The 23245-nt window shown below is 44.3% G+C and overlaps 1 protein-coding gene across 1 annotated transcript; it reads left to right on the top strand.

Moving 5' to 3' along the window:
- Positions 1-586: 586 nt before the first annotated feature.
- On the top strand, positions 587-6696 carry PMAIP1 (phorbol-12-myristate-13-acetate-induced protein 1). Its single transcript, XM_081149081.1, has 3 exons — positions 587-637; positions 673-806; positions 4614-6696. Exons 2-3 carry the CDS (start codon positions 749-751, stop codon positions 4718-4720), a joined length of 165 nt encoding a protein of 54 aa, XP_081005207.1. The 5' UTR covers positions 587-637; positions 673-748; the 3' UTR covers positions 4721-6696.
- The last annotated feature ends 16549 nt before the right edge of the window (positions 6697-23245 follow it).

The raw sequence follows: 23245 nt of genomic DNA, 5'->3' as shown, positions 1-23245 counted from the left end.
CCCTGTCCCCATCCATCCACCACCACGCACACGCACACACGCGCGCGCACACACGCTTCCAACTCAAAACGGTGCTGCTGGCTCGCTCCCGGGTTTCCCTTTGCAGTGAACCTCCCAGCAGTTTCGGGCGGTGCTTTGCTTTACTCGCGCGGCTCCGGCACCCTCCCTCCCGTCCCCGAAGTTGTCTTCGTTTCACTTCCCTGAAACCGCCCGCACTCTCCGAGTGGGAAAACTGCCCTTTTCCCGAGCTCTCGGCGGGGCCGTTTGCGGGAGTCCCTAATGGCTCATTTACGATCCGGACGCGGCTCCAGGCCTCCCCGCCCCCACCCTGCCCGCGCGGAGAGCCTTCCTCCCGCCCGGCTCGCGGGCCGGCGGGCGCTGGCACGGCCTCGGCCCCGGCCCCTGCGCTAAGGAAGTCGTTCGGCGCCGGCTGGGAACAAGCCCGGGCAGGTGGCGGGGTGCCCCCCCACCGCTGAGGCCCGGGGGCGGGGACAGGGCCGGGCCGGGCATTCGGTTTCGCTACGTCACGGGGAAGTCCCCATTAGGTGAGGGCTCCCGCGCCAGCAGTCTCCCGAGGCTCAGAGGCTCTCAGCCGCGCTCGGAGTCCGGTCGCCAGCCCGATCCCGCCTGTCCAGCCGGGTCCGGCCTGACCCGCCCCGCGCTCAGCTCGCCTCCCGCAGACTCGAGGTTGGGGGACTGAGTTTCCCCCCGCGGTGGGCGGCAGAGGTCCCCCCGGCTGCTTTTGGAGATGCCTGGGAAGAAGGCGCGTAAGAACGCGCAGCCGAGCCCTCCGCGGGCCCCGGCAGGTAGGGGCCCGACGGGGCGAGGATCCTGGCCGGGGCGGGGGCCGGGGCCCGGGCCGGGGTGGAGGTCTCGGTCGGGGCGGGGTCAGCCCGTCTGCTCCGGGCCTCCAGGTCTGGCCAGGTCTGCGCCCTTGCACATGCTTTCGGGGCGCCTCCTGGAAGGGCTTCAGGGTTTTACGCAGGACCGTGGAGACGGCGAGGGGAGGGATCCCAGTTTGGGATCGGGATGCAGAGATACTTTTACCGTAGAAGAAAGCCTCTCCTTCTCCGGCTTCCCGTCCGCACTGCCCCGGGGCCACGGGGCGAAAAAAGTGCAAGTGCGGGTGTCAGCCATAGGGAGAAAGTCATTGCGTCACGGCAGGTGGGGACGAGAGGAGCTCTTGGAGCCACCTGGACCCCCAGCGATTCCTAAGACGGGCCTCTTTCTCCCGAGTGGGGGAATTTGAGGGCCCTGCCGCACTCTCTCCACCCCCGGCGCGAGCGAAAGCGGAGAGAAGGCTGGAGACGGTCACGGCTCTCCCGCGGAGGGCTGACGGAGGCGCGGGGAGGCTTCGCAGGGACCACGGCGTTCAGGGGCCCAGAAGCCTCGCTGCTTCGTTTAGAGTTACATTGTGTAACATTTTAACAACCCGTTTACTTGCGGAGAGGGGATAGGAGATCAGAAGTTTGTATCCGATTTTAAAAAAATATATCTTTATTGACCCAGAGAGAGGAAGGGAGACGGAGAGAGAGAGAGAGAAACATCAATGATGAGAGAGTCATGGATCGGCCGCCTCCTGCACGCCCCCGACTGGGGATCGAGCTCGCAACCCGGGCCTGTGCCCTGACCGGGAATCCAACCACGATCCGCGATCTCCTGGATCCTACCTAGGCTGATGCTCAACCGCTGAGCCATGCCCGGCCAGGCGGTCCCCGATTTTTAAAATTCATCCAATCCTCCTCTCATCCCCCAACAGCCCATCAAATAACTTTTCAGGTCATCCCCCCTCATAAATCTTATCAAATAAGGCTAAGGGGCAGTAGCAAAGAAGGCAGCAAGGATTTGGGCTAGAAAATCTGTGTGGGTCCACTGTTGCATCATCGGGTAATAGTCCCTCTTCCCCCTTTTCAAGGTAACTTTCCTTTTATAGAGCCCATGCGCCAGTGTGCAAAGGAAGTGTTGTATTGGCAATGTCTCCGTGGCTAAGTTGGCACCAGGCTGCTCTACCTGGATCTTGCTTGGAAGGGAAAGAACTTTCTGCCTTTTGTGATGTCCAGTAGTTCTGACCATGTTTTGAAAAGGTCTAAACCTGTGCATAACTTCACTCACCCAACATATACTTCGTTCTGGATAACAAGGGACAGGAGAAAGGTCCCACTTAAACTTGTTTAGGTAGTAATACTTTTTAAAAATTGAGATATAAGTGACATAACATTGTATTAGTTTTAGGTGTACCACACAATGGTTTGATACATGTATATATTGTGAAATAATTACTACAGTAAGTTTAGTTACCATCCATGATTACAAATTTTTTTATTAATGTATTTATAGATGTGTAACTAACAAAAAGACTGGGGAAACAATATGGGGCTACTTTCTGCACTTTTTTTTTTGGTGAAAGGGATAGTTTTTCTTCGTATAATTCAGGGCTTCCAGGAGTGTATGCAGAATGATAATTGTTTTTTCTTTCTTTAGGATGGTATGTTAATACATCCCACTCATTGAAAACAATATGTCTTTGTCAAAATGTTTGACTTTGTAACCTGTAAAGCGGCGGTGGGGAACCTTTTTTCCGCCAAAGACCATTTGGATATTTATAACATCATTAGGGAATGATGCAAAATTATCAACTTAAAAATTAGCCTGCTATATTTGCTGAAACATTTGATTAACTCACTCCTAATGTGATGGCTGGAACTGATTCTCTTTAGTGCCTACCTGGCAGGGCCAGACCAAATAATTTCTCTGGCCATATATGGCCCGCGGGCCTGACAGTCCCCACCCCTGCTGTAAAGAATCGAATCTTAGGATATTTATTATGACTTTTGTTAGGGATTATGAAAATTTTCCTCAGCTCTTGCAGAGAGAGAAATTGGTTGAAATGTATATTTAAAATTCCACTTTATTATATATTTACAGTTTATTTATTTTGAGCTTAACTAGGGTCTTTGCGGGGGGGGGGCGGTCTGTTTACCAAGTAAACTAGATTTTAGTTTGTAGTCATAATGATTTTTCATGTTCATAATCATGATCTTAAAGTGGACCAAAAGACCCTGAGTTGCTCTTTGAAATATCCAAGAAAACTGAAATTATGGTCAGTATAGATTTGATGTTAATTTCACTTAAAATTTTACTTGGAAATTAGATGGTAAGCACTATGTTTCTTAAAGTATTATTCAGTTATTTACAATATCTCTATTCTAAAAAGTAGTAAACATGTGAATTAAACATTACTTATTTTCTCCCTCACTCATCTCCCTAAACGCAATAGATTGGCAGAGGTAGGGTTTGTTGGAAGAATTTGGCTTAAACTTCTAAATTGTTTTATTTATTTTTATTTATTTATTTATTTTTCAAATATATCTTTATTGATTTCAGAGAGAGGAAAGGAGAGGGAGAGAGAGAGACAGAAACATCAATGATGAGAGAGTCATTGACCGAGGCCACAACCGGGGCATGTGCCCTGGCCAAGAATCGAACCCCATCACCTGGATCCTAGGTCGACGCTCAACTGCTGAGCCACGCCCGGCCGGGCTCTAAATTATTTTAGAAAATGTGGACTTGGTTTTGGACTACAAGTTAATGACTCATTTATAAGAAAATTTCAGTTTTTTAAATTAAGAAAATAATACATTTAGATTTGCCTATTAATGAGGGTGTAGTCTGAGCCATGAATTACTGCCACAAAAAAAAAGCCCTACATGAAAGCCACAGGAAATGAATGACTTTCATTCCTCCCACCTACCTTAGGTGAGAGAAAAAAGCATGACATCATCTGAGGCTGGTAATGTCTCACCAACTGTGGTGTTTGTATGTGCAAATAAGATAATATCTGCCTCATCTAGGATACTTTAAAAAAAAGACTTTTTAAAAAAATATATCTTTATTGATTTCAGAGAGAGGAAAGGAGAGGGAGAGAAAGAGTCAGAAATATCAATGAGAGAGTCATTGATCGGCTGCAGTCCGCAACCTGGGCATGTGCCCTGGCCAAGAATCGAACCCTGATCACCTGGATCCTAGGTTGACGCTCAACCGCTGAGCCATGCCCTGCCGGGCTCTAAATTATTTTAGGAAATGTGGACTACAAAGTTAATGACTCATATATAAGAAAATTTCAGTTTTTTAAATTAAGAAAATAATACATTTAGATTTGCCTATTAATGAGGGTGTAGTCTGAGCCATGAATTATTGCCACAAAAAAATAAGCCCTACATGAAAGCCACAGAAAATGAATGACTTTCATTCCTCCCACCTACCTTAGGTGAGAGAAAAAAGCATGACATCATCTGAGGCTGGTAATGTCTCACCAACTGTGGTGTTTGTATGTGCAAATAAGATAATATCTGCCTCATCTAGGATACTTTAAAAAAAAGACTTAAAGTAAATGTCTTTGTTCAGTTTTTTTGTTTGTTTGTGAGTCACGATGTGTTTGTATACGTTGTGTGTGTGTGTGTGTGTGTGTTCCATCTCACACTCAGAAGACACACTTGCGTGGAGCTAAGGTTCAGAGAAACCCATCACGGGATAAATACTCAATTTGTCACTCTTGCTGGCTGTGGTTTGGAATGCTGTCAACTTAATTTTGACGGTTTTGCTTTCCTTTTCAGAGGTCGAGGCCGAGTGCGCCCTTCAATTGAAGAGAATTGGAGACAGACTAAGTTTCCACCAGAAACTTCTGAATCTGCTGTCTAAGCTCTACCACTCGGGAACCTGACTGCCGCGGAAGCCGTCTAAGGAGGAGGCTCCTTTGGAGCTGGGTCACCGCATTTCATCAGTTAGTGGCGAGGCCGCCTTGCCCTGGGCATGGGTGTGAAGGAACTCTCACTTGCTTTGGGGTGTCCTTCGCTTTGGGATGTCCTTTGGAAATGAAGATGGAATACATCACCGTGAATTTCTGCGGGAGGTTTCCCAGAAGTCATTCTTTGGGATGTCAGAACATTATAAAACTGCTTCCTTTATTTTAAAGCAAGAATTGAAGAGCTTTGGAAATAAGGAATGAATTATTTATACCTTTCTGTTTTTGCTTAGAGAATTGCTCTCGTGTTTTTGCTGAAGGTCGACGACCAGCCTAGTGTAAGAAGAGTTGATAAATGATTAGAATGTGGGCAGAGGTCAAGAAGCAGAATATGTTCAGTGTTTATTTCTACTTAGAATGACAACTTCAGAACAATGTATAATGTTTGGTTTATATATATTATCTTGTTAAAAGTAAAAATTTCATTCCGAGAACACTGAATGTCATAGTAAATATTGATTTCATAGGTCACTACAAAATATAAAATAATTTGATAATTTGTGTTTTTTTTTTTTGACTTAAAATGTATTACTTTTGTTCAGATGACTTTTCATTAAATGTGTTCCTGTGGGCCTTAACTGGGATGTATGGAATTTGGGAAAATTTGATCAAATTATGAGAGTGTTACTAGGTGCCAGTAAAATACTTACAGGTTGAATGTTAAAAGACAAAAAGCATAGGGATTTTGAGTAACCAGGGATATTAGGGAAAAAAATGAATCTGACTTTTTACTGCTGTAATTAAAACTTAGTAAAGCAAAAAACTGAAAGTAACAGTTTATAAGAAAATGAATGTTTCTAAAGAAGTTTCTAAAATCTGTAAAATGCCCTTTTCCATACTAGTCAGTGTGTATTCTATAAGAAGTTATCTTTTAACAGAAATTATGTCTGTTTTCATAATTAGGATATACTTTATAAGTTAATTTTTTATTTTTAAATAACAGTTTACATTCAATATTATTTTATGTTAGTTTCAGGTATATGGGATATACTTTTTTTTTTTTTTTAAAAAAAAAAAGAGGAATAGATTGCTAATTCAGAATGAAAATCCCATGTATAATGGAATTTTCATTTTGGGTGATATATATATAATTTTCATTAAAATAATATGTAGATTCTGAGAAAGCTTTCATGTATTTCATTTCTCAAAAAAGATCAGGCTATGAATAAAGTCCCCAAATATATATGAAAATGTCATGATTGAATTTCAGCAAGAATAATCTTATTTATTTTACCTATTTATAATTAAAATATTTTTTGTTTAAAAATTTACATTAGTTAAAGTTACAGTTTCAGGTTATGAGACAAGGTTTTATTTTTATTTTATTTTATTTTACTTTATTTTTTACAAGGGTTTTATAATTACTTGAACTCATACAGTAAGAATGTTTTAACATAGGCCAGTGATTTTCAACCTTTTCCATCTCATGGCACACATAATTACTAAAGTTCTGCGGCACACCAAAAAAACATTTTTTTTTTTTAGTTGATATGACCAAAAAAAAAAAAAAGATAATTTTGACTTATTCACACCAGATGCCTGTTGCTATGTTGGCTGTTGTCATTTTTTTATTCGACAATCTAAGGGGAAAAGGGTCAGTGCCCTTGACTAAGTAGTCAGGTATTAGATGTTTTAAAAATTCGTGCGGCACGTGGTTGAAAATCGCTGATGTAGGATATAGTCACTTTATATTAAAAAAAAATACCTCAGTATCTACTTTTCTCCAGTATTATTTACAGCTATTAGTTAATTTAGTTGTAAAGATATTTTGTGTGTATCTGCCTAGCAGCAGATCTATTTTGCCATATGGATATTTATGGTCTGTAACTGTATTTATACATGTATATACACATATAAAAGTGGATACTGTAGCTGTAAAGCATTAAAAATTGATACTTTTCTTTTCTGTGTTTTTTTGTGTTTTTTTTGTTTGTTTTGTCATGTAAGCCACTGGGTGTTCATTACATAACCAAAATATTGTAGTTTAACAAACTTTCATCAGCAGGCACCTTTTGATGGAACTGTCCCTTCCTGTCCAATTCTGTGGTAGAACTAGACAAGACAGGGGGATATGGCATGATTTTTGCTGTCCAGAGACTTACACTTTAATTGGGATAGAAAAATATTGAAAAACAGGAAATTAATGCCAGGCCTTGAGTGCCTGACATTAATGCCCGGAGAGTGGTTTCTATAGAGTAGCCTACAGAAATTCAGGATTTAATCAGAGGTATGATGAGCCTTGAATGTTTTCGAGCCTGCCAGGTTAAGAGGAACTTCTGTGCAGTTTGCTTTTAAGTGACCTCAAAGCTTTCCCCCGCCCCCGCCCTGAGCAGTGAGTATTGCTTCATCAGATAAGTCATGTGCAGAAGTAGCTGCAACTGAGTGGCCTTCCTGTTTGAGTGTGAGAACAGAAAAGATACCCCCAGTTTGTAGCTTTGATCTAGGAACCGCCTTTCTCCCCACCCCCCCAAGCTCCTACCCTCCGCCCCTCAAAAGTCTGCTGAAATCATGGAAAGTAAACCGTCTCCCTTAGGTGCGAGGGAGAGAGAACCAGTGGCAAGGGGATAGTGACAAGGAGAGACGGCAGCCAGAGAAGGGGGGTGAAGGCGGGGATGACAGCCGGGCAGAAGGCGATAGAAACCGAGAGCACCGGCGCCCGGGAGGAAGGACTTTGTAATGCAGGAGCCGGCTGATTGGCTTCATAAAAGGTGGGGTCAATCTGCATTTGATTTGAAGGTCGGGTTAGGGGAACTCCAGTCCCTAAGCCTCTTTGCATAGCCCGAATGGAAGTTGGTGTTAATTAGTTTTGCTAAAAGGGTTTTTTTGTGTGTGTGTAATGTAAGGAGTTACACAGGAAGGCTTAGAAGTAATTCACAGGCTTTAGGTATGAGAACTAGATAATTTGATAACCATACTTTAATGTCAAATGATTTCCAACATATCCACATAACTGTAATTGTATCTGATGACTGACGAAAAGTTTCTAGGAATTAAAAAATACTTCTTGGGCATGTAAGTATCTTCTTGGAAATGAGACTTGTCCATGCATTCTGGCTTCCCTGACGGCATGTCACTCACTCTCTATATATATGAAGCTGAAAATAAAAACGGGTCACCTGACAGAGCACATCCAATTGTGTAATAACTTGAGTGTCTTCATGTCGTAGGTCATGGTCCAAGAATAAACCTTTGTCAATACAATCCAGGTGCTAATTTAGCTTCTCTCTTAAGGATTTTCAGAAATCAATTTAGCAAATTCAAGTGAAACAGTCACACACACCTAGCATCTTCTTCCAAAGTGGCAACTTTTTAGAACACCAGAAACATGAGAGAATTGGTAAGAGTTACAAGTAGAGATTTAGGATTGATTCCTTTACTTAGTAAGCCTGGGTGTCACACTACCCCCTAGTGACCTGAAACTGCACAGTGCATAGAGCCTGGGCTTGGGTTTGGGTTAAAAGGAGCATGTGTCTGGTATTTCCTGTGTTTTAGTAAAAGGCTCCCCTTCTTGTGTTTTTGTAAAAGGCTCCCCTGCTGTCCCACTAATGATCCCTAATGGAGCTTATGAGATCTACCTATTTCCAATTTCACATCTATTTTCCAAAATGTAAAGTTCCTTTCCCCACAGTTGCCATCGGCTTTTGACTTTCAGATCCACCAGCTGCTTTTCCATTTGTTCTTGGGAGACTCGGGTAAGTTACTTGATCTCTGCTTTCTTATAAAACAGTGTCAAATATACTTACTTCAAACCATCCTGAGAATCAAAGGAGGTGAGACTGTGCCCGGTGTCTGGCCCACAGTCGTGCTCAGTAAATATCAGCTAACTTTCCCTTCAAGATGGAGAGTGCAAACTCAGAGTGAAACAGTCACACCCCCTACCATCTTCTTCCAAAGTGGTGGGTGCTTCCTTGCAAAGCTACGGAAGGCCTTGCCCAATTAAGAGTAGTAGATGAAAATGAAATCTTTTGAAGGAAGGCAGTTGGGCAGTGTTGGGGCTGGAGAGGAAGTGGCAGTTTTCCCTTGATGAGGCCATCTGTTTTTAATTTGTAACCTCTTAATGACGGTAAAACATTTATTTTCGCCCCCATACATAATAGATTTCATGACTATTGAATTGCCTGAAGCCCCTAGCATATTCACATAAAAATTTGGGACTTGATTTATATGATGCCGCCTCAAGATGTAGGAAGAAGTTATTTTGGTGGGGCTGTGTCAGCAGGGACTCCTGAAGGACTGGGGGTGGGGGCTGTCCCTTGAGATGAAACTGAAAATGTGTTAATTTGGACAACCAAGTTCAAATCCTGACTGCTTTAGGGGACTTAGTTGCATCACTCACAGGGTTTCCATAGGGCCATCTTAAGTCTGTATTCATGGGGACCAGACTTCCACAAGATAAATACAACTCATCAATGCCTCCGATGTGCCAGGCATTTTAGAAACACAGTTTTATTACTTCATCGAGTGCTCATAACACTTCTGTTTGGAAAACTCACTATCCTTCTCACTATATGGTAGAGGAAATCTGCTCAGAGGATCAGCAATTTCCCTCAATGTCAACTGGCAAATGAATGGAAGATGCAGGATTTGAACGCATGACTTTCTGACTCAAAGCTGTCTTCTCCAGCCGCCCAGGACACAAGTGCCTCCCACATGGGGTTGGAGGGGCCCCACCCCAGAACGAAGCTGGCTGTTTTCTAGCCCGGGGAGTCATAAAATAAGAGCCAAGTTTTATACCACTGGGTTTTCTGAGAGTGGAAGGTTGATAATTAAACAGGCCGATACGGGAAAAACCCTGAGCAGTGCAGTTTCAGTTTGAATTCCCCTTCCACAGCTCTGCCCCTTTCCAGCCCCCAGTGGAGCGGAGCCTCTGGCAACGGCCTCAGGTTATTCCAACCTCGAGCCCTCGGGGAAGGTGAGGGTCCCATTTCGGAGGGGATTTTGTGCTGGAGGAGTCCAGAATTAATGCAGAACCGCACGCTCCCCGCCGGCTCCCTTTTCCCCAGCCAAGCCACCAGGGCACCTACTAGAAGGACCTGAGGGACCTATTTGTCCCGGGAAAGGGGGACTCAGGGAGCCTGTCAAAACAGCAATCTGTGTGGTTAGTGGGCTGCCCGGGATCCGCTTTATTTCAGTAAAGCCAAGTAGAGATTAGGAAGGAAGAAGAAATTGTTGCCACTGCCATTTTTTTTTTTTTTTTTTTAGCCAAACAATAGAAAACATCTCAATTAACCAGTCTGCATTCCTGATGATTCATTTGCACAAGAGTTAGAGGAGGGGCGGGGAGCAGCGGGTGGTTGTTTCGATTATGAAATTCTCCCCATCTTCAGGAAACCTGCACATTTATCAGCTCATCAGAAAGCGGAGGGGGACGAAAATCCCCGTTAGCTCATTGTAAAAAAACAAAAAACAACAACAAAAAGACACAACACAATGCAGCACCTGCAAGGGCGTGAGAAAACGGCTTTTCCTCCTTGGACGATTTTTTACTGGTGTCACATCAAAAGGAACAGGTTTCCGAGAAGGAGCACACTAGGGCTAAAAGGTTCAGTTGGCTTTTAAAATGTAGCTGTAGGAGCCTGTGAGCAGCCCGGCCGGTGCTGCAGAGATGATTCCCTGGGACTCTGGGGAAACACCAGCCTGGATAGAAATCTGGGCTTTTCTTCCAGCTCTAGCGTAAGGCAGGAAGAAGGGTGGCGATAGGGCCCAGCTGTGGCTACTTGTAAACCCCATGTTTTCAAGAGAAAGCTGCCTAAATGAAAAGGGGATATACTTCAACATGTTTTGAAACACTGCTGCACTTTTTAACCCCGATCATGTTGTGGTTACGCCGAAGTTCCCTTCATGATAAATGTTGCTGGTGGGACCTGGAGACCGGCCCCTCTCTTCACGGTAATATTTCACTCTTTCATTCCCAAAGACCAGAAAGTTCCCTGGTTCTGGTTTTGAAATGGAAAGTCTCACATCCTGGAAATGCCCTCAGTCCCTGGCAAACCAGAACAATTGCCGCCCTGCCATAGCTGTGACCTGCTGGCAGATTAACTCGGAGGATCTCTGTCTACAAAAAATGACGCCTTTCCCACTTTTGGGTCATTTGTGAGAGGGGCATGAGCGAAGCCCTGTGGGGTCACAGGGTCCCTAAGAGGATTAGCAGAGACCGTGCTGTGGGCCCAGGGCCTGGCAGTTGGTAAACCCCCAATAAACAGTTGCTGAAGATCCTACTCCCGGGGATTACAGAGTTTACAAAAGCCAAACGTTATCATGACTTTGTTGGAACTTTGAAGTACATTCTGAGTGAAGGGAAGAAAACTTCCTCTCCGATTTATGGATCGTACAGGTCAGCTGAGGCGACAGATGAAACAGCCGAAAATGGTCCAGAATTCAGAGTCATAAACTGTGAAGGTGTGCACTGGGGAAAAGAAAATAGGTAAGGTCAGGATTTTTAAAATTTCAAATAAAGAAAGATGCTTATAAGGGAAGTCATTTCAGTATCCAAATAACAATCTCCAGTGACTCTAAGGCCGGAACCGGCAGGTCTGCCAGGTTCTCATTGGGACGCTTCTCCCAAGGTTGGTCTTCCTCAAACACAGTGTTTTCCCCCGCAGTGTATGTAATCTGTCTTCCGTCTCCATTTGTTCATAGATAACAGTTTTCTTACAGGTCACTGGCGGCCTAATTGCCACATCCCCGGGCCTCTCTTTATGTTGCGTCATGGTAACCCTCTGGGCACCATCTCCATTACATTTCTGAAGAATGGTTAGCATACCTCACCGGGCCTGAGTCCTTACATTATTAGCAAGTTCCCCTTTTCTCTGCTTCTTTAAATGTCAATTTCCCAAGGTTCTGCTTTCAACAGGTTCTCTATGAGTAATGACCTCATGTGGCCCCCTTTAAGCTCATTGATTTCCAATTTTCATTTCCATCTGGCTTCTCCCCCTGGGCACACAGTCCCGACTTCTCTCCCTGCTAGATTTCTTCACGTTCTAGGGTTTGTTTATACTTTTCATTAACTTTGGATTCCTTTCCTCCTCATCTCTGTTGCTGAAAGCTCTTTTAGCCTTCAAGGTCAACGTCAAAAGCCATTTCCTTTAAGTGTTTTTCAGATCGCCTAGATCAGAAAAGACATTCTATCTTTTGTTTCACATTTTCGTTTCACAAATGTTTAGCACGGTTTTAAAGATCATGATCCAACACTTATTTCATTCACATTTATGTTAATTAACTTTATGGTTGCTTCTCCAACTTGATTATAAGCTCCTACAGGTATAACGTAGATCTAATTTGGTTTTTAATCCCCAGTATCACTTAGCAAAACGGCATTGATTCATTTATAAAATAATTTTGATCATATGTGCCAAGAACTACATTTGACACTAGAGGTACAAAGATAAAATTACCAAGAATACATGTCACAGCCTGAATGTTTCAGAGCCTAGTGGGTGGACAGAGACTTGACTTGGTGGTCAATGCACAATACAATATACAGATGATGTATTATAGAAACATACACCTGAAACCTCTATAATGTTTCTGAAACCTATATAATTTTAGTAACTAATGTTACCCCCAATAAATTAAAAAAAAAGAAAGAAAAGTCTAGTGGGAACACCAAGACAAAAACAGATAATTACAATTAATCTTTTAAGTCATTGCTAAGAGGTGAGTGGGAGGTGTGAGGCTCACAAAGTGTGTGTGTGTGGGGGGGGTATGTGTGTGGATGTGTGTTTGGCAGGAGCTATTGAAGTTTTCATGGAATAGATATTGTCTGAGATGAGTGTATTAGTTATATATCACTGTGTAACAAATTGTCCCCAAATTTAGCAGCTTAAAACAATACACATTTATTATCTTATAGTTTCTGTGTGTCAGGAGTCTAGGCGTGGGTTAGCTAGGTCTGCTTCAGGGTCTCTCAAGAGGCTGCAATCAAGTGTTGACTACGGCTGTGGTCCCAGTGCGAAGGCTCAAATGCGGAGGGATTTACTCCCAAGCTCTCGCATGTGTTTGTTGGAAGGACTCCGTTCTTTGGCAGTTGTTGGACTGAGGGCCTCAGTTCCTAACTGGCTTTTGGCTGGAGGCCACATGGGCTTCTTCAGGCTGTTTCATCAGAGCTAGTCCTGGAGAAGATTGAGAGAGAGAGAACAAGATGGAAGTCACAGTCTTGTATAACCTGATCATGGAAGCGACTTCTGCTATATTCTGTTTGTTAGAAACCAATCACATTCAAGGGGAGGGGGAGAGCACAGGGCATGAATCCCAGGAATGGGGATTATCGAAACCCATTTGAAAAGGCTGCCCACCACCACAGTGTCTTAAAGAATGAGATGTTAACCAGTCCCTCTCTCTCAGAGGGACTGGGATGAACAAATGCTCGACGAAGACAACAACTTGGCGGATGAGACACTTTGGTGCTGCTGGTTCTTAAAGTTTAAGGCTGGAGAGAGAAGTCAGGCCTGGTTTGTCAAGCAGGGACTTGGACTTTATCTTGTAGAGTGATGGTGCTAATATAAGTAGCGAAATCAGTTACTGAGACGATAACTCAGTCTGTGCCTATATAAAGGATAGATTTTAGGGAACTAAGTCTAAAGTCTGAGAGTGCACGGGGGGGTATGGTTGTTGAAAGAAGATGAAGCTTCAATGTTGACAGTGTTTTGGGGTAGGAGAAGAAATACGTCGATTGAATTTTTTTTTTCTGTATTTGTGAGGCATGCAGGTGGAAACATCTATATTCAAGTAGAATTGTCCCAAAAGGCAGAGCAGAGGAGAGCCTCAGAGGTTCCATTGAGGAAATCTCTTCGCCGAGCCAGGCAGGAACACTGGTGCACAGGTCCCCAGTGGCTCTCGAGTGTGGCTTCTGCATCCCAGCTAAGTCCCTGGGAGGTGCATTAGTTTCCTAAGGCTGCCTTACAATGTACCACAAATTGGGTGACTTAAAACAACAGAATGAATCAACATGTCTTTTGGGGGGACACAAGTCAACCTATAACATCTCTCTTTACCAGTTGCCTTTAAGAACAAAAAGGTCTAGTTTAGGATAATTAGTAGACTTCACTAAGGCCAGTTTCAACACATGGATGAATTTAAGTGTTATTACATGACTTGCCTGAGATCTGCTTAGTCAAGGTCAATGGCAGTCACTGCCTTTCTCACTCTTTGTGATACTTCACTAGGTTCATCAGAGAAAATCCCTTCTGACCGGTGCTCACTGCTAAGAGGAGGAAGAATTCTGAGCGCAGTCTTTATTGCTGGGCTGAGGCTCCCCCCTCACTCATCGTTTGCCTAAAAGAAAATCTGACCCGAGAGAGGAATCTCAGGGTGTCAGTGCCTCCCCAGAAATTGTGCATAAGGAGGGGTGTGTGTGTGTGTGTGTGTGCGTGTGTGTGTGTGTGTGTGGGGGGGTTCCATTGTACTTGTCAAGGGAGCTTGACTAAGTGATATTTACCAGCCATTGGACAGGGTTGTAGTGGTTCTTACATTCAGCTGCATGTGCGAATCCCCTACGAAGATTTCAAATGTTCCTCCAACCCAGAGATTCTGATTCCATGGGTTCAAGGTGGGGCCTGAGAGTCAGAATTTTTCAAGCTCCCCAGGTGATTACAGAAACAGCTGGGCTGGGAACCACTGCACCCGCTGATTCCTTCCCCCCTCCTTCTGGCACCAGGGGTCAGATTCTGACTCCAACCCTTTAAATGAGCAATAGGGCATACCCATCGAAACCCTCAGGGCCATGGTGGGGGCTTGGCGAGAGCCAGGAGTATTATGATTTTAGATACTTCTGGTGGGCATTTCGAGGGCTTCGCTTGGGCTTCTGGTGGTTTCTGCTCTTGCACACGGTTGGGGAGGAGGGCAGGTGTCCGGCTCCTGAAGCCTCCCTCCACACCTCTCCAGCACCCTCTACCGTATGATTTCAGGAAGAATCAGAGCAACAGAGGGGGACACTGCATAGTTCCCAAGGGGGTGCAGTGGCCAAGCAAACCTCCAATTAGGTTGGGGGGATACCAAAGGGAAAGGAAGCCAATTGCAGTGACGAGGGCAGGGCCTCTGCTGTGATCCTGAAAACCGAGCCAGTTCAAAGACCTGTTGATCCTGAAAAGGGCCACAGTTGCCTTTGGAGGGTGACTCAGCAAGCTAATTTTCAGGAAGTGTTTTTCTCTCATTTTTTGTTCTTACTGAGGTAGTTAAGGGAAACAAGCAAACAGGTAAAGTGAACGGGATTGAAAAAGATTTCAGCTATTTATGTCAGATATGGAAATACCTTTAATTGCTTCATTAGATACCCATAAAAACAATCTGATAACTCAGACTTCTCTACTTTTCTCTGCCAGCCACACACAATCCAAGGCTGGATTGAGACTCAAGATAACAGGCTGGCCCACAGCTGATCGCCCACACACCAGAGACACACACAGCCGCCCCCTTGGTCACTTATCTCTCCGTAGACAGGAAAGCTGGGTGTGGGGTGTTATGGGTCTGGTCAGAGACATAGCCCCTTGGAATTTCAAATTGTCCAGCCGGCAGCTGGCATGACTCAGGCCGTGTTCTTCAGCCAAGTCAGCCAGGCTTGGCAGGGTGGGGCCCAGTGCAGTTGAGCTCAGAGACTTCCCCAGTGGCTCTATTTTAAGCTACTGGGTCTTGTAACAGGTTTGGTAGGAACTGCAGAATTATCAGGGGAGCGAGCAAGGATTAAATACTGTCTATAGGTCTCTGTTTTAATAATAACCCTTTCTGATTGCTAGATGTGTGCCAGCTGCTGCCTCAAGTGCTCTGTGAGTATAATTTCATTTAATCCTTTCGAAAAACTCTCAGGGCTAAGCATGATTATCCCCACTTTATTATTTTTTAAACAACAAGGAGAGAAATGGAAGGTTAGAAGATTTGGAAACCTGCCCATAGTCAGAGACTAAATGCAGAGTTAAAGATAAGAACTTAGATGGGCCTGATTCCCAAGCCTGTGTGTTTGGTCATAATAGAGTTGCCTATGACCTCTCCCTGCGAGGAATTCATTCATCGAGCAGTGTCAAGAGCCTGCCATGCGCCAGAGGCTTTACCGTGGAGAAGGTAAATGCTGACACACGCGGCCCTGGTTATTCAGGAGTCACTAGCCTGGAGGAACTGCCCAGGTAAACTGGAAAATGTTATTTTTAGTCTCAGTTCTAGGCCTCATCAGTAGTGTGACTCAGGCTCATTTATTTAGGCCAGGATTCCTTTTTGTTCTTCTCTAAAGTGGAGATAACAAGAGTATTGTGAATCTAGACAAGAGAAGGGATGGGCACAGTGTGTTGAAAAGTAACAGGCACTCAGAAAGTGAAGCTTCATTTCATCTTTTAGAAGATACCTGGTTTTTGGCTGGGCTGGTTCTGAAGCAAAGCACTCAGACCAAACTCAGGTGTCTCGATGAATCCAAGACCTATTACATTTCACATTCTGTCACTTCATTGTCAAGTTCTGTCAACTGTACCTTCTGCATACAGACAGAATATGACCCTTCTCTCCAGTTGTGGCCACCAGCATCCCTCACCTGGATTATTACAATGGCCTCTTACCTGGGCCCCTGCTTCTGCCCTCGGTCTCTGCTCAAACACCGCCGTGTCGTCCTCCAGAGCTTGAGTATCCTTTAAAAAGTTGCACCATCATTCACTATATTCAAACCCTAATTTATCCTTCGTTGCCACTTGATGTAGGCTTGCTGATTTGTTAATGGTCTCATGCCCACTCTAGAATGTGGGGCCCCTGAGTACAGGGGCCTTGGATTTTCTGTGTATGGCTTGATCTCCAGGGCCTTGAACCTGGCAAGCAATAGATATTACCACATCTGACCCCTTTCAGTTCATTCTCAACACAGCCTGCCCTTCTTCAATTACATTTTTAATATTAAAAGATTCAGAAAGGTGGAAAAAAAAGGGGAGAAGTTTACTCATAATGGCAGTCCCAGAAATAATCATTGTTAATACATTTAAAATGATTTTAACGTTTTAATATAATATTAAGAATATTTTCATTACAAACTCTCTTTTCCTCATATATGTTCTGAATTTTGATGTTTCCCTTAAAACATTTGAACATTAGAGTGACCTGAATTTGGGATGCATGCTTAGCACCGTCAATAAGTTTAGCATTGCCCGGCTGGGCGTGGCTCAGTGGTTGAGCATTGACTATGATCCAGGAGATTGGGGTTCAATTCTGGGTCGGGGCACATGCCTGATCAAGTTTCGAGCTTGATCCCCACTGAGGGGCATGCAGGAGGCAGCTGATCAGTGACTTAACATTGGTGTTTCTATCTCTTTTTCTCCCTCCCCCTTCCTCTTTCTGAAATCAATAAAACAAATATTAAAAAAAAAATAAGTTTAGTGTTATCAGCTAACCTTTAGCCAAATATTTTGAGAATGTTAAATCTAAGAAGCCCATGCTACTTTGTGGAGGCTCACTATATGTATCTATATGTATATTGCACTGGCAACACACTGCACTTTATTCACATATTCATGCATGCATTCATTAATAAATCACTTATCCAGCATGTACTGTGGGCTGTGCATACAGTTTTCTATCTCAGTTAGAAACTTGAGAGTTCTTTGTGCCAATATAGGAGGGCCGTCGTGCAGAAGCCGTGGTTGTGGTAGTGGGGAAGGAAGATGGCTTGCTCATGGCTAGTAGGTGGCTTTTATCATAAAGCCCACGTGCACCAAGGATGCACTATTTTGAAGTTGGGACAGCCTTAGACTCACAGACAGGAGAACCAGGATCTTGTCCAAGTGTTGCAACCAACTTGCTGTGAGAACCTAGAAAGTCACTCGTGCCCCTGGTGCCAGTTCCCACATTGAGAAAATGTCAGGGTAGAGTTGTGCGCGTGAGTGCAGGTGTGCACGCATGCATGTTTGGGGGTGTGTGTAATTCCTTAAGTCCCGTTAAAGATTCATGATCTTGGCTAATTTTCTTGTGATTGGACACCTACTCTATAAGTTGAGTGCAGAAATACACCAAACCAAATCACCCTCTTACCTGAACAGTCAAGCCACCCAAACCCGTCTCAGCAACTTTTACCTTCTCCTGCTCAGGTCCCCGGGAGTAGGCCAAGCACCCGGGCCCAGCTCTAGCACTGTTTTGTGTATGTTTATGCCCATCTCTGGCTACTCCTGAATCTGAGGACGATTCTCTGGTCTTTATCAGAGCCTCCTACCCCCAGAGAAAGGTAAAGAAAATTGAGAATCCAGCCCCCCTTAAACAATAGTCTGAGCGAGAACCATAGTACTGATTGCCACCCGTGGCTTCCTGTTACTCACAAACTCACAATGTCTTCTAATGATAGAAACCTTGCAGAATATTCTGGTCTTGAAGCTCGACCAGTCACTGTCTTATACATCCTTTCAAGTTTTTAATGCTTTAACCATACCCTGAGGTCGACTTTTATCTTGGCCAACCTGCTGTGAAACAGAGGAAAATAAGCCATACTGGACTGGCTGGTGTTTAATTCTCTGTCAAATGTAGTATTTCTAAGCCTCATTCAATATTGTTGTAATCTAAGCAGGAGGCTCCTTCTCCACGGCTGTAGCTCTGACAGGAACACCCCAGATGACATGTGTCTTTGGAATGCCACCAAAGAGGGCCACCCTTTATCTGCAAGAGGACACCAGTGCCTGGTAACCCATAAACCTCGTGTCGTCTCTGAGGGGTGTTTCATTTCACCTGCTAGCAGGCGACTTCTCTGTCGAGTACAGTGTGGCCACATGGTCCTATCGGATTCCCTGCCAGGGACTCCCAGGGAAGGACAGATTGCCTTTGGCTGTTTTCCTTAGATAACTTGTAGCTTTGATTGTTTTCTTCCCCAACCAAACACAAAACCAGGGTGGCATCCTTCCAGCTCTTTATTTTCATAGCGTGGCAGGAAGAGGCTCTGGTATAATAACCGAGGTTTCGATGGGTTACTCCACGAACCTCCTGCTGCTGGGCAGACAGAAGCCAAGCTCCGTTGCCTCAAGGGAGACCTGCCATAGCAGAACCAGAGAAACTGGGGCCAAACTCTTGTCTTTTAGTTTCCAAAGATGAAAAAGATTTGGAGAGATAGATGGGCAAGCAGAGCTAGTTCTCTCACCACTGGAGATCAGATAGAGTTGCCCACGACAGAAAAGATCTGAAGAGGGAGAGCGGAACATCCAGTGAGGCTGGGACAAGGGACCGGAGGTGGACAGGAGAAGGGTCAGCTGCTGCAGGCACTGTTGGCCTCCTGCCCGGGAAGCCTCGGGAGCCTCGGTGGGATCCGCAGATGCCAAGCTCCACCGGCGAGACTCCTTCATCTCCCCTGTGCCTTCGGCGCCCTTCCCTTCAGGGAGACGGCCCACGAGCAACACTTGCCTGTATTTTCAACCTTTGCTCTGCATCTTTTCCCTGCTCAATGAGGGAGCTCACCCTTTAGCAAACCAAGACATGTAAGCAGTCAGGAAGGTGACTTTTCAGATCCTTTTGTTCTCTTAAAGTCCTAATGTAAGCCTCTGAACAGAAGACTCCTGGTGTTGGCAGGCCCTCTGCTTTGAGCCATCACAGGCCTAATCCAGACTGTAAAGCTGTCCGAATGTGGGCTTGGTTAATTTACCAAACAATTGAAAATTAACTAATTCAGATGTGTTAATTCTGTAACCCTTTCAGGCACACATAGGAACCAGAACTATTCATTGCACCTAAAAATAATTTAGTTCAAAGTATTCATATGGTTTAGCATCAATGCATTATTAATTCATTATAGAGCCTGATGTGCCTGGTCAATTTTACCAAGTCAGTTTAGGAGGGTAACACTCTAGACTCATTTCTCTTTTTTTGCCTACTTTTCTCTCACCTGAAGCTAGAATATTAGTATCTGATTTAATAGACAAACTCAGTAGGGGATGGTTGTGTGTTCTTTCACTAACTGCTATAGATAATCCCAAAATATAAAAGTGAGCTAGCAAAGTGAAAATTTCATTTGTTGGTCACATGAAGTCTAATACTGATGTTTCTAGCTGAGAGGTTCTCTAGGCTTCACTCTTCCAAGGGGTGATTTGGGGACCCTGGATCATGTGGCTCCACCATCTTTTGGTTTCAAGGTCACTGTTATGAGCAGAATCGTGCCCTCCCCAATTTATATGTTGAAACCTTAACCACCAGTACCCCCAAATGTGACTGTATCTGGAGATAGGGCTTTTAAAGAGGTGATTAAGTTAAAATGAGGCTATTAGGGTGAGTCTTAATCCAATCTGACAGGTGTCCATATATGGAGAGGAAATTTGGACATATAAAGAGACACCAGGGCCCTAGATGGTTTGGCTCAGTTGTTAGAGTGTCAGCCTTTGGACTGAAGGGTTCGATTCCCGCCAAGGGCATGTACCTTGGTTGCAGGCTCCAGCCCCAGCTCTGGTTGGGGTGGGTGTGGAAGGCAATCAATTGATATGTCTTTCTCACATTGATGTTTCTCTCTCTCTTTCTCTCTCTCTCTCTCCCTTCCTCTCCCTCTGAAAATCAATGAAAAAAATTTCCTTGGGTGGGTAGTAAAAAAAAAAGAGAGAGGCACTAGGGATGCACACACACAGAGAACAGATCATGAGGACACAGGGAAAAACCAAGCAAGCCAAGGAGGGGGCCTCAGGAGAAACCAACCCTGCTTACACCTTGATCTTGGACTTCTAACCTCCAGCATTGTGAGAGATGCATTTCTGTTGTTTAAGCCGTTCTGTCTGTGTGTGTCATGGCAGCCTGAGCCGACTAATAGTCACATTTGTTCTCTATAAGGCTGTCATCATCCTGAGAACTGATGGGAGGAGAGAGCCCCTCTGGGAGCTCTCCATGAGCCAAGTCTTGCAGGGGTATAAGTGTTGGGTAGCTTTTCCATGTTACAGTCCCTGACCCAAAATTTAGTCATGAGTGATGGTATTTTCACAAGTGTTCACTTATAATTATTCTTTAAATTGCTCATGTATTTCAAACATTCTTTGTTATACACATGGGGCATATCAAGGTAAAAATATTGAAAATAATAATCATACTCTAGCTCTTCAAAAGTAGGACATATTTAATAGAAGGATTACCTGTCCCCATTTTCCTGGATGGTAGGAATCCTAGATTAGGGAGTCAGGGAGGGAAAAGTAATCTTCCTATCTTCTTTTATTTTTGTTTTTTTAATCCACACCAGGGGATATGTTTATTGATTTTGGAAAGAGAGGAAGGGAGAGAGAGAGAGACGTAGATGTGAAAGAGAAACATCAATCTGTTGCCTCTCAAGCATGCCCCTCCTGGGGATCAAATCTGCAACCTAGGTACGTGCCCTGACCAGGAATTGGTGTATGGAATGACTTTTTGGTTTATGGAATGACCTTTTGGTGTATGGAATGATGCTCACCAACTGAGCCACCCAGCCAGATCTTCCTATCTTCTTTCAGATAAATATCTCATAGTTTCAATTTGTGTAGTTTTGTTGTTGTTGTTGTTGTTGGTCTATGTTTGCATTTGTAATTAAACAATGATAAAGAGAGCTATATTCATAAAAAATAAATAAGGTGTAGATTATCATTTTCTGTTATTAAAGGACATTACATCTTTTTAAAGAAGAGACTTAGGTTGCTTTTTTTCCTCTAAAGGCTGTTCTGAAAATAGCCAGTGGCATTTCTTTAACTGAATTACATTTTTTTGCCCAATAATTTCTCAAAATGAGTGTTTTACTGCATGCACGCACACTCATTTCCTCCATTCTTTTTCTCACACACGAGAAAAAGCCGTCAGATGTTCAGAAATGAGTAGTTCACCAAAGGCTTTTCTCAGACTTTCATGTTTGTATTTGGGGCCGCATATCTGTTGTAGGATGCAAGGCTTCTGAGATCTGAGCTACGGCTTCCACTGCTGTCTGAGGCTGTTGCTCTTCCTGAGGCCTATTCGGAAATATACCATATGGGAAGCAGAATTATGTGGTGGTGAGTGATGTAGTCCATCACTTAATAGCTGTAAGGCACTGGGGAAGTTACTTAATCTCTGATTCAGTTTTCCCATCTGTAAACTGGGGATAATACCAGACCTGACCTCAGAGGATTGCTGTATGGATGCAGTGAGTTAATATATGAAAAGTACTTAAAGCAGTGCCTGGCATACCATAATTGCTGCATAAGTGTTTGCTATTATTGTTATTAATACCTAGTAAGGTATTATCATCATCTTCTATCGACATAAAGTTGCCAGTGTTTTTCTGCTTTAGCATTGAAGGTATCAATGTGAAGAAAGCTAATATGTCAAAATAAAAAATGTAGACAGTTGCCCAAGAGGCCAAACTGAGAAGCTGAGCACCTGCCTTGGAGATTCACAAGCCCAGGCAGGCTTCCTAATGGGTGCCTCAGGGTTCCACTGCTGTAGGCAAGACCCACACCTCAAACCCATGTTCGCAATCGCAGCCCCCGATCTTCTTGCCTGGTTCTCCAGACCCGCCCAACAGGAAAGACTGGGCATGGTGTTGCAACTCCATTCTGAGCGAGAGCAAGCACTGTTATTTTAACCAGAGAAAGGAACTGTATAAATGGGGAGAAATACCAAGCTTAATCTCTAAGCAGTCAGAGAAGCCTGGAGGCTTGAGAAGACAGAACAGCTAGTTCAAGGTTTGCCAAGTATGTGTGGGAGTGCCCGTGACTCAGATTCTGGGGTTGCGCCAGACTAAAACATTTCTGAAAGTAGGTGAATGAGATTGGGGGGAAGGGGAAGACGCGACTGTTTACCACGTGACCTTCTCTTTGACTTTACATAAAGAATTCTCGGAGGGTCTGATGGGACTCCCCCAGGAGACAGAGGTGCTAGTTGTCATTTCATGCTAGGACGAAGGTTCTCTCCCTATTTCCAACTCTAACGTTACTTCATGGGGTGAACCACCTCCACCTTCTCAACAAAATAGTGACCCAGAGGAACTTTCCAAACATGAGTTTAGGAATAGGCATGCATGTGGGGAAAGTCCTCGAAGGCCTTACACATGGGGTGATGTAGCAGTGGTCCTGAAGCAGAAATCCTGTGTTCGAGCCAACTATCTTGGGGTAAACTGAGCGGAGGACACAGACCTGGAGCTGTTAGGCCTTGAGGCTGTTGCTATGTGAACTTGGGCAAACTCTTTTTAAATTTTGAAGTCTCGCTGTTCTCATTTGAAAAACAGGTATTGTAAAATCTACTGAACTCCTGGACTCAAGGCAAGTTTTCTAGCTCCAGGAGAGGCAGTAGAAGCTAATTCTTTTTATTCCAGGGAAATGGGCCTTTACGCAGACAAGCCAGCTGCATGGGGAAAAACACAGAGCACACTCTGGCCTTTCCTTATGCGGTTGCGAAGAGAGATGGAGAGAGCGGGTCCAGCGTTCTGTACTTCAGACAGGGCAGTGCCCAAGCGCCCGGGGGCGTGGAGGGGCCGCCGTCTCAGCAGCTTGCTGGTTGGTGCCTGACCTTCAGCTTCTGAACCTGCACCCT

Source organism: Miniopterus schreibersii (assembly GCF_964146895.1).
Source record: "Miniopterus schreibersii genome assembly, chromosome: 10".
NCBI lineage: Eukaryota > Metazoa > Chordata > Mammalia > Chiroptera > Miniopteridae > Miniopterus > Miniopterus schreibersii.
The sequence above is the reverse complement of the archived record's forward strand: the minus strand, read 5'-3'. Positions and strand labels throughout refer to the sequence as shown.

Bases quoted from the DNA above. Each gene is read 5' to 3' on its own strand.
- PMAIP1 (XM_081149081.1), top strand. From the start codon at position 749: ATGCCTGGGAAGAAGGCGCGTAAGAACGCGCAGCCGAGCCCTCCGCGG. The intron at 807-4,613 runs GTAGGGGCCCGA...TTTCCTTTTCAG, and splicing joins CCCTCCGCGGGCCCCGGCAG to AGGTCGAGGCCGAGTGCGCC.